At 61.7% G+C, this 11811-nt stretch overlaps 1 protein-coding gene across 1 annotated transcript in view; it reads left to right on the top strand.

Moving 5' to 3' along the window:
- SND1 (staphylococcal nuclease and tudor domain containing 1) overlaps positions 1-11811 on the top strand; it is a 278207-nt gene that overhangs the window by 156284 nt on the left and 110112 nt on the right. The window contains exon 15 of the mRNA XM_014961957.1: positions 10340-10481. Coding sequence (XP_014817443.1) covers positions 10340-10481 — 142 coding nt within the window. The remainder of the gene's footprint in view (positions 1-10339; positions 10482-11811) is intronic.

Here is an 11811-nt window from a genome sequence, read left to right as displayed (position 1 = left end):
AAAAAAAATCCAGTGCTTGGGCTGTCATCCCAGCGCCAGGTCCAGCATCCCAGTGCCAGGTCCGGTATTCCAGCCCCAGGTCCAGCATCCCAACACTGGGTCTGGCATCCCAGTGCCATGTCTGGCATCCCAACACCAGGTCCGGCATCCCAACACTGGGTCCAGCATCCCAGTGCCAGGTCTGACATCCCAGCACCGGGTCCAGTATCCTGACAACGAGTCTGGCATCCCAGTACCACGTCTGGCATCCCAGCATTGGGGCCAGCATCCCAGTACCAGGGCTGGCATGCCAGTGCTGCGTCCAGCATCCCAGTATTGGGTCCAGCATCCCAGCGTTGGGGCCTGTATCCCAGTGTTGGGGCCAGTGTCCCAACACCAGGTCCAGCATCCCAGTGCTGGGTCCAGCATCCCAACACCAGGTCCAGCATCCCAGTGCCAGGTCCAGCATCCCATTACTGTATTCCAGCATCCCAGTGCCAGGTCCAGCATCCCACTACCGGGTCCAGTATCCCAGCCCTGGCTCTGGCATCCCAGTGTCAGGTCCAGCATCCCAGTACTGGGTCCAGCATCCCACTACTGTGGTCCAGCATCCCACTACTGTATTCCAGCATCCCAGCACCAGGTCCAGCATCCCTGTGCTGGGTCCAGCATCCCAACACCAGGTCCAGCATCCCAGTGCCAGGTCCAGCATCCCATTACTGTATTCCAGCATCCCAGTGCCAGGTCCAGCATCCCGGTACTGGGTCCAGCATCCCAGTACTGGGTCTGGCATCAGATCTGGGGCTGGTTTTTCCACCAGTGTTGCTCCCTGTCCCCGGGTGTTGTTCTCACCTGGAAGGGGCCGTTTTATCTTTATAGTCGGAGCCTCTGCCCCATGTTTTGTGTTAAAAATGTCCTGTGTGAGGGAGGGGCTGAAAGAAACGGGGCTCATTTTAGGTCTTGTTGGGGCACTCACCTTCCCCCCATCCCTCCCTTTGGATCCCTCCCCAGCCATTTAATTTGGGATCAGGTCTGTGCCCAGCTCAGGTGAGCCAGTAATTAGGATTAAGTGTGCTAACGAGCTGGCATGCTCTCTCTGCCGGGGTGGGCGATGGGGGGAGAGTTGGGGGGGGGCATCATGGGTCCTCCCAGCTGCTGGTGGTGATGGTGGTGCCACTTCTCTGTTGGCAGGGCCATCAAGAATGGCAAAGGGCTGCACAGCAAGAAGGAGGTGCCCATTCACCGGGTGGCCGACATCTCCGGGGTAAGGACCCTGCGGGGGCACCTGGGGGGGTGTTTGGCCGGGATGGGGCACGTGGGGTGGGAGCAGGAGGGATGCCAACGCGCTGGTGTGGACCCCCAGGCACGGGATGTGCCAGGATCCTGCTCTGCTGGAGGAGCCAGGGCTGGTGGCTCCCCCATGTGCCACCACAGAAGGTCTTTGTCACCCCTGGTGCACCCCAAAAGGGGTCAAATGGGGTTTCTTTTCTCCGGGGGGGCACATATTGGCATCACCCTGAGCATCAGCGACCAGGGGGTCCCCGAGGTGCCGTGGGGTTCCACCACGCAGGGCTCCTGTGACCAGCAGAGAGAGGTTGTGTCCGTGCCTCCATCCTGGGGTTTGGTGGCCCAGCTCTGGAGAAGGTCCTCCGTGTCCTCGGGGGGATGGAGCTCTGTCCCCGGGCACCCCAATTCCTGCCTTGTCCTGGGCACCCCAATTCCCACCCTGCTTTTAACTGCTGGGGTCTGCAGTGGTGTCCTCTGGTCATGAGGTGGAGATTCCTCCTCCTCCTGGGGTCCCCACCAGGATGGGACATGGAGAAGGGTGCTCCTCTGGGCCGGCACCCACTCCTGGGGACACCCCCCAGGGCTTGGATGCCTTCTTGGCTTCTAAAAACCCACGTGCTGGTGCCCTGAGCCCTCCCCAGTCCCATCCTCATCCTCCCGGAAGCATCCTTCTCCTCTTTGGTGCCCTGAGCCTTCCCCAATTCATCCTCCAATGAGGATGAATCCTCCCCCCAATCTTCATCCTCCTGGGAGCATCCCACTCCTCTCCAGCACCCCAAGCCCTCCCCAGTCCCATCCTCATCCTCCTGGGAGCATCCCCCTTCTCAGTTCCATCCTCATCCTCCCAGGAGCATCCCACTCCTCACCAGTCCCATCCTCATCCTCCTGGGAGCATCCCCCTTCTCAGTTCCATCCTCATCCTCCCAGGAGCATCCCACTCCTCACCAGTCCCATCCTCATCCTCCCAGGAGCATCCTCTTCCTCCCCAGTCCCATCCTCTTCCTCCCCAGAGCATCCTGCTCCTCTCCAGCACCTCAAACCCTCCCCAGTCCCATCCTCATCCTCCCGGGAGCATCCCACTCCTCTCCAGCACCCCAAGCCCTTCCCAGTCCCATCCTTATCCTCCTCCCAGGAGCATCCTGCTCCTCCCCAGTCCCATCCTCTTCCTCCCAGGAGCATCCTGCTCTTTTCCAGTCCCATCCTCATCCTCCTCCCAGGAGCATCCCGCTCCTCTCCAGCAGCACATCCTCATCCCCTTGGGAGCATCCTGCTCCTCCCAGTCCCATCCTCATCCTCCCTGGAGCATCCCACTCCTCTCCAGCACTCTGAGCCTTCCCCAGTCCCATCCTCTTCCTCCTGGGAGCATCCCCCTCCTTCCCAATCCCATCCTCATCCTCCCAGGAGCATTCCACTCCTCTCCTGCACCCCAAGCCTTCCTCAGCCCCATCCTCATCCTCCTGGGATCATCCTGTTTCTCCCCAGTCCCATCCTCATCCTCCCGGGAGCATCCCACTCCTCTCCAGCACTCTGAGCCTTTCCCAGTCCCATCCTCTTCCTCCCCAGAGCATCCTGCTCCTCTCCAGCACACTGGGCCTTTCCCAGTCCCATCCTCTTCCTCCCCAGAGCATCCTGCTCCTCTCCAGCACACTGAGCCTTTCCCAGTCCCATCCTCTTCCTCCCGGGAGCATCCCCCTCCTCCCCCAGTCCCATCCTCATCCTCCCAGGAGCATCCCGCTCCTCCCCAGTCCCATCCTCATCCTCCCAGGAGCATCCTCTTCCTTCCCAGTCCCATCCTTTTCCTCCCAGGAGCATCCTGCTCCTCTCCAGCAGCACATCCTCATCCCCTTGGGAGCATCCTGCTCCTCCCAGTCCCATCCTCATCCTCCCAGGAGCATCCTCTTCTTCCCCAGTCCTATCCTCTTCCTCCTGGGAGCATCCCGCTCCTTTCCAGTCCCATCCTCATCCTCCCCAGAGCATCCCACTCCTCTCCAGCACCTCAAACCCTCCCCAGTCCCATCCTCATCTTCCCTGGAGCATCCTGCTCCTCTCCAGCAGCCCATCCTCATCCCCTTGGGACCATCCCACTCCTCTCCAGCACCCCAAGCCCTCCCCAGTCCCGTCCTTATCCTCCTCCCAGGAGCATCCCGCTCCTCCCCAGTCCCCTCCTCATCCTCCCAGGAGCATCCTCTTCCTCCCCAGTCCTATCCTCTTCCTCCCGGGAGCATCCCGCTCCTTTCCAGTCCCATCCTTATCCTCCCAGGAGCATCCTCTTCCTCCCCAGTCCTATCCTCTTCCTCCCGGGAGCATCCCGCTCCTTTCCAGTCCCATCCTTATCCTCCCAGGAGCATCCTCTTCCTCCCCAGTCCTATCCTCTTCCTCCCGGGAGCATCCCGCTCCTTTCCAGTCCCATCCTTATCCTCCCAGGAGCATCCTCTTCCTCCCCAGTCCTATCCTCTTCCTCCCGGGAGCATCCCGCTCCTTTCCAGTCCCATCCTTATCCTCCCAGGAGCATCCTCTTCCTCCCCAGTCCTATCCTCTTCCTCCCGGGAGCATCCCGCTCCTTTCCAGTCCCATCCTTATCCTCCCAGGAGCATCCTCTTCCTCCCCAGTCCTATCCTCTTCCTCCCGGGAGCATCCCGCTCCTTTCCAGTCCCATCCTTATCCTCCCAGGAGCATCCTCTTCCTCCCCAGTCCTATCCTCTTCCTCCCGGGAGCATCCCGCTCCTTTCCAGTCCCATCCTTATCCTCCCAGGAGCATCCTCTTCCTCCCCAGTCCTATCCTCTTCCTCCCGGGAGCATCCCGCTCCTTTCCAGTCCCATCCTTATCCTCCCAGGAGCATCCTCTTCCTCCCCAGTCCTATCCTCTTCCTCCCGGGAGCATCCCGCTCCTCCCCAGTCCCATCCTCATCCTCCCAGGAGCATCCCGCTCCTCCCCAGTCCCATCCTCATCCTCCCAGGAGCATCCCGCTCCTCCCCAGTCCCATCCTCATCCTCCCAGGAGCATCCCGCTCCTCCCCAGTCCCATCCTCATCCTCCCAGGAGCATCCCGCTCCTCCCCAGTCCCATCCTCATCCTCCCAGGAGCATCCCGCTCCTCCCCAGTCCCATCCTCATCCTCCCAGGAGCATCCCGCTCCTCCCCAGTCCCATCCTCATCCTCCCAGGAGCATCCCGCTCCTCCCCAGTCCCATCCTCATCCTCCCAGGAGCATCCCGCTCCTCCCCAGTCCCATCCTCATCCTCCCAGGAGCATCCCGCTCCTCCCCAGTCCCATCCTCATCCTCCCAGGAGCATCCCGCTCCTCCCCAGTCCCATCCTCATCCTCCCAGGAGCATCCCGCTCCTCCCCAGTCCCATCCTCATCCTCCCAGGAGAATCCTCTTCCTTCCCAATCCCATCCTCTTCCTCCTGGGAGCATCCCGCTCCTTTCCAGTCCCATCCTCATCCTCCCCAGAGCATCCCGCTCCTCTCCTGCACCCCAAGCCTTCCTCAGCCCCATCCTCATCCTCCCAGGAGCATCCTGCTCCTCTCCGGCACCTGAGCCCTTCCCAGCCCCATCCTCATCCTCCTCCCAGGAGCATCTGGCTCATCCCCAGTCCCATCCTTTTCCTCCCAGGAGCATCCTGCTCCTCCCCAGTCCCATCCTCATCCTCCCAGGACCATCCTCTTCCTCCCCAGTCCCATCTTCTTCCTCCCGGGAGCATCCCGCTCCTTTCCAGTCCCATCCTTATCCTCCTGGGAGCATCCTGCTTCTCCCCAGTCCCATCCTCTTCCTCCCCAGAGCATCCCGCTCCTCTCCTGCACCCCAAGCCTTCCCCAGTCCCATCCTCTTCATCCCGGGAGCATCCCCCTCCTCCCCCAGTCCCATTCTCATCCTCCCAGGAGCATCCCGCTCCTCTCCAGCACCCCAAGCCTTCCTCAGCCCCATCCTCATCCTCCTGGGAGCATCCTGCTTCTCCCCAGTTCCATCCTCATCCTCCCAGGAGCATACTCTTCCTCCCCAGTCCCATCCTCATCCTCCCAGGAGCATCCCGCTCCTCTCCAGCACTCTGAGCCCTCCCCAGTCCCATCCTTATCCTCCTCCCAGGATCATCCCGCTCCTTTCCAGTCCCATCCTCATCCTCCCAGGACCATCCTCTTCCTCCCCAGTCCCATCCTTTTCCTCCCGGGAGCATCCTGCTCCTCCCAGTCCCATCCTCATCCTCCCAGGAGCATCCTCTTCCTCCCCACTCCCATCCCCATCCTCCCTGGAGCATCCCGCTCCTCTCCAGCACTCCGAGCCTTCCCCAGTCCCATCCTCTTCCTCCCGGGAGCATCCCCCTCCTCCCCAATCCCCTCCTCATCCTCCCGGGACCATCCCGCTCCTCTCCATCTCTCCATCACCCCCTCCTCATCCTCGCCCTGTCCACAGCCAGACATTCCTGTCCCCAGGGCAGGCATCTCCCATCTCACCACGGACCCGCAATGATGCTGCAGCAGGAAAAATCCCACCCCCCCAGCCCCCCCAAAATGAAGAACAAAAGCCAAGCGGGGGGGGGCAGCAGCCCCACAAATCCCTGCTCTCTCCCTTCTCCCCTTCTCCCGGCCGCCGGAAAAGCTCCTGTCCTTGTGCAAAGTCCTTGAATAATTTTGCATAATTGGCAGAGCTTCACAGAAAAGTGCAGTTGGGATAATATTTTTTTTTATTATATATATATTTCCCCCCCCCTCCAGCCTCTGCCCCCCCGCGCTGTATTTCTGCATCATTTTTCCTTCGATCCCCAACTAATTGAATGCTGGGGGGTGGTTAAAATAATAGTAATTAGGGAGGGGGGTGGCACCCGGGTGGGAGGTGCGGGCAGATCCCCCACCTGGGGTTAGGGACCCCCCCAAAAAGGCGTTAGGATGGGGGTATTTGGGGGGGGTTTGCACCCCCCGAGGTGGATGCACGAAGTGGGTCATGCCCCGAGGTGCCTCTTTGTCCCCAGGGACAGTGACAGGACTGGCACTTGGTGGCCAGGGATGACTCCTGACAGTGGGATTTGGGGCTCGGGATGGGGAGGGGGAAGACCCCAAGGTGGCAGAGACCCCCCCACTTCTCTTCCCCATCCAAATTTATCCACCCAGCCACCAGCACGGGCTCCCCTGTGTCTGGCAGATCCGAGAGCCTCTGTCACCGTGTCCCCATGAGGGCACATCCCATGGTGTCCCCTTGATGGGACACACCAGGATGGGAACATCCTGACCCCAGGACCCGCTCCCAGTGCCCCCCCGGTCCCTCCAGAAGCTCCTGGTCCAGCTCTGGTGCACGTTGGGGGCTGTTTGCCCACCCCAGGCTGGTGGGTCTTGGTTGTCCCCTGCCAAGTGGGACAAGTGTGGTGTCACCAGCCCCGGAGAACAGGTCCAGGAGCTCCTCGTCTCCATCCCAACTGCAGTGTCCGTCTGTCCCCATTGGCTGGGTCCCTCATGAGGTTCACAAGGACCCACTTCTCCAGCTTGTCCAGGTCCCTCTGGGTGGCATCCCGTCCCTCCAGCGTGTCACCACAGCTTGGTGGCATCCACAAACTCACTGATGGTGCCCTCGATCCCACTGTCCATGTCGTGGATGGGGATGTCGGACGGTGCTGGTCCCCGTAGGGACCTCCTGAGGGACACCACGTGTCTCCCATCTCCATCTGGCCGTTGAGCCCTTGACCACCCCCCTCTAGATGCAACCACCCAACCAGTTCCTCCTCCACCCCCCAAATCCACCCAGTTTAGAGGGAAGGGTGTTGTGTGAGGTGGACCCACGATGTCTGTGTGGGGTCGGGGACAACCCCCGTGGTGGCAGAGGTGGGATGCACCCCAGGGTGGCCACCAAACACCCTCGGTGGGCTCAGGGCCAGCTCTGGTGGTGCCTGGGGAGCCCTTGGGGAGGGTCCAAGGAGTCAAACCCCAGCTCCCAGCATCACATCCAACTTTTTCCAGTCCCCACCATCAGCAGGAGACCCTTGTGGCCACCAGCGTGGTGGAGGTGGCATCACCCCCACCCAGGAGCTCTTTGGCCACCGAGACTCATCTTCGGCATCGAGCTCTTCCTCACCACTGAGCTCTTCCTCACCACCGAGCTCTTCCTCACCACCTCCACCCCCCGCTCGGGGAGTTGCTGGTGGGGGGAGGAGGTTCCTCCATCACCCCCTTTTGGGCAGGAGCCGGGGGGGAGCTCACCCCAGGGTGGGCTTCCTTCTTACAGCCCTTTCTTCCTTAAGCTAATCACACCCTGGCTGTGTAGTGATTACCGCTAATTAGTAGCCTTCATTAGCGGCTCCCACTCTGCATTTGCATATGTTCGACCTCAGCGGTTAATGCCGGGTAACGAGGTTTTCCTTTGCGTGGAGGTCGCACTTACACGTGTCCTATTGACTTCTTGAGTGCACTGGGAAAAAACCCTCCCCAGCCAGATTTTGGGGGGGAAAGGGGGGGCTTTTTCTGCCCCAGCAGGTGCTGGGGGGTTGTCAGGGTTTGCGGGGGACCCCCCTTTGTGGTTGGTGCCCTGTGGGTGCCGGGATGTGGCACTGCTGGGGGAAGGATGCTGAAGCCCCCGGCATGGCAAGTGTCGGTGTCCTTTTCCGTGCCAAAGCTGGGGGGTGGCAGCTCTGGCACTTGGGGACCGGTGGGGCCTGGGGTGGCTCCTGGGGTGGCTCCTGGGGCCACCGTGGTGGCTCCACGCAGCTGGTGGCTTTGGGTCACGCGTGTGGGCAAGCCAGTGCCATTCCCTTCCCCTCCTGGCTCCCACCCGCGGCTCCTGAGACCTTCAGCTGCTTCTGCTTGTCCCTTCCCTCCTTCCCTGCCCGCATCCTGCATCCTGCATCCCTGCCTGCATCCCACATCCCTGCCTGCATCCCTGTCCACATCCCGCATCCCTGCCTGCATCCCATATCCCTGCCTGCATTCCCCATCCCTGCCCATATCCCACATCCCTGCCTGCATCCCACATCCCTGCCTGCATCCCTGTCCGCATCCCGCATCCCTGCCTGCATCTCACATCCCTGCCGGCATCCCATCTCGCGCATCTCTGTCCACATCCCACATCCCTGCCTGCATCCCTGCCTGCATCTCTGCCTGCATCCCTGCCTGCATCTCTGCCTGCATCCCTGCCTGCATCTCTGCCTGCATCCCTGCCCACATCCCGTATCCCTGCCCGCATCCCTCATCCCTGTCCACATCCTGCATCCCTGCCTGTATCCTGCATCCCTGTCTGCATCCTGCATCCCTGCCCATATCCCGCATCTCTGCCTGCATCCCTCATCTCTGCCCGTATCCTGCATCCCTGCCTGCATCCCGCATCCCTGTCTGCATCCTGCATCCCTGCCCGCATCACGCATCCCTCCCTGCATTCCCCATCCCTGCCCATATCCCGCATCCCGGCCTGCATCCCGGCCTGCATCCTGTATCCCTGCCTGCATCCTTCATCCCTGCCTGCATCCCTCATCCCTGCCTGCATCCCGCATCCCTGCCTGCATCCTGCATCCCTGCCTGCATCCTGCATCCCTGCCTGCATCCCGCATCCCTGCCTGCATCCTTCATCCCTGCCTGCATCCCTCATCCCTGCCTGCATCCCACATCCCTGCCCGCATCCTGAATCTCTGCCTGCATCCTGCATCCTTGCCCGCATCCTGCATCCCTCCCTGCCTTCCCCATCCCTGCCTATATCCCGCATCCCTGCCTGCATCCCACATCCCGCATCCCACATCCCTGCCTGCATCCCTCATCCCTGCCCACATCCCGCATCCCTGTCCACATCCTGCATCCCTGCCTGCATCCTGCATCCCTGCCTGCATCCCTGTCGACATCCCACATCCCTGCCTGCATCCCATATCCCTGTCTGCATCCCTGTTCACATCCTGCATCCCTGCCCGCATCCCACATCCCTGTCTGCATCTCTGCCTGCGTCCCACATCCCTGCCCACATCCCACATCCCCGCCTGCATCCCTCATCCCTGCCCGCATCTCGCATCCCGCATCCCACATTCCTGTCCACATCCCGCATCCCTGCCCGCATCCCGCATCCCTGCCCGCATCCCGCATCCCTGCCTGCATCCTTCATCCCTACCCGCATCCTGCATCCCTGTCCGCATCCTGCATCCCTGCCCACATCGCTCATCCCTGCCCACATCCTTCATCCCTGCCTGCATCCCTCATCCCTCCCCGCATCCCGCATCCCTGCCTGCATCCTTCATCCCTGCCTGCATCCCTCATCCCTCCCCGCATCCTGCATCCCTGCCTGCATTCCTGCCTGCATCCTGCATCCCTGCCCATATCCTGCATCCCTGCCTGCATCCCGCATCCCTGCTCATATCCCACATTTCGGCCTGCATCCCTCATCTCTGCCCATATCCTGCATCTCTGCCCGCATCCCACATCCCTGCCTGCATCCCTGCCTGCATCCCGCATCCCTGCTCATATCCCACATTTCTGCCTGCATCCCTCATCTCTGCCCATATCCTGCATCTCTGCCCGCATCCCACATCCCTGCCTGCATCCCTGCCTGCATCCCGCATCCCTGTCCACATCCCTCATCCCTGCCTGCATCCCACATCTCTGCCTGCATTCCTGCCTGCATCCCGTATCCCTGCCCACATCCCACATCCCTGCCCATCCCTGCCCGCATCCCACATCCCTGCCTGCATTCCTGCCTGCATCCTGCATCCCTGTCCGTGTCCCGCATCCCTGTGCACATCCTGCATCCCTGCCCATCCCTGCCCATCCCTGCCCATCCCTGCCCATGTCCCGCATCCCTGCCTGCATCCCGCATCCCTGCCTGCATCCTGCATCCCTGCCCATCCCTGCCCATATCCCTGTCCGTGTCCCGCATCCCTGTGCACATCCTGCATCCCTGCCCATCCCTACCCGCATCCCACATCCCTACCCAGCCAGGATGGGGACGGGCAAGGCCCATCTGGGCACCCAGGCAGTGGCGAGGAGCACCCACATCACCCTGACATTGGGGTGCCATCAGCTCCCTCTACATCAACTGGGGCAACGAGTGCCCCCCAGCACACTGCACCCCCACCCTGACAGACACCCCCCCCTTCCATTTTTCCACCCCCCCCTCCCAGGACACCCAGAAGGCGAAGCAGTTCCTGCCCTTCCTGCAGCGCGCCGGCCGCTCCGAGGCCGTGGTGGAATATGTCTTCAGCGGCTCCCGGCTGAAGCTCTTCATGCCAAAGGAAACCTGCCTCATCACCTTCCTGCTGGCAGGTGAGCCCCCGCCTCGGTTTTGGGGGGGGGGGGGTCCTCAACCCCCCCACCTTGGGTGCAGAGTCTTCCCTCACCCCCTCTTGGGGCTGCGGAGGAATTTAATGCGGTGCCACCAATGGCTTGACTTGGGTTGGGTTGGGGGGAGTGTTAATGAAGCTGGGGAGCACTAATTGGAGATGAGCAGAGGGTTTGGGGGCTGCTGCTGCCTGGACACCCCCCCAAAAGGGGGGTTGTTGGGAGTTCTGTCCCCCCCCAGTTGTGGGGGGGAATTGGGTGCCATGGAGATTTTTGGGTGCCATGGATATTTTTGGGTGCCATGGATATTTTTGGGTGCCACCTGCACTTTTGGGTGCCCTGTGCCACGGCTGCTCACCCCCTCTGCCCTCCGTGGCCTTTGTCATGGGGGGGCTCCGAGGGGCAGCCATGAGGGGGTGCGACCCCCAGGAGCATCCTGCAGACTGGGGAGGAGCCAGTGGGACCCTCTGGGGACATGTGGGGATGGGGACAAGCACGAGGCTGATGGAGGTGCCAGTGGACACTTGTGGGGGGGCCTCACCCCACATGGACCCAGCGGTGGTTTCAGTAGGTCCTACAAAAACTGGTGATTTCCCCCCCAAAAAACCCCCCAAACCAGTCCCATATTTCAGCCCAGGTTGGGGGGGAACCAATTTCAGCCCAGGTTGCCATGGGGGGGGCAACCCCCAGGAGCATCTTGCAGATTGGGGGGAGGCAGTGGGACCTTCTGGGGATGTGTGGGGATGGGGACAAGCACGAGGCTGATGGAGGTGCCAGTGGACACTTGGGGGGGGGCTCACCCCACATGCACCCAGCGGTGGTTTCAGTAGGTCCTACAAAAACTGGCGAATCCCCCCCCCCAATAAAACCAAACCCAGTCCCATATTTCAGCCCAGGTTGAGGGGGAACCAATTTCAGCCCAGGTTGCCATGGGGGGGGCAACCCCCAGGAGCATCCTGCAGATTGGGGGGAGGCAGTGGGACCTTCTGGGGATGTGTGGGGATGGGGACAAGCACGAGGCTGATGGAGGTGCCAGTGGACACTTGTGGGGGGGGACTCACCCCACATGCACCCAGCGGTGGTTTCAGTAGGTCCTACAAAAACTGGCGAATCCCCCCCCCCAATAAAACCAAACCCAGTCCCATATTTCAGCCCAGGTTGAGGGGGAACCAATTTCAGCCCAGGTTGCCATGGGGGGGGCAACCCCCAGGAGCATCTTGCAGATTGGGGGGAGGCAGTGGGACCTTCTGGGGATGTGTGGGGATGGGGACAAGCACGAGGCTGATGGAGGTGCCAGTGGACACTTGTGGGGGGG

The sequence above is a fragment of the Calidris pugnax genome, unplaced genomic scaffold (genome assembly GCF_001431845.1).
Source record: "Calidris pugnax isolate Ruff unplaced genomic scaffold, ASM143184v1 scaffold459, whole genome shotgun sequence".
NCBI classification, from domain to species: Eukaryota; Metazoa; Chordata; class Aves; order Charadriiformes; family Scolopacidae; genus Calidris; species Calidris pugnax.
This window is presented reverse-complemented; position numbering and strand designations above follow the sequence as displayed.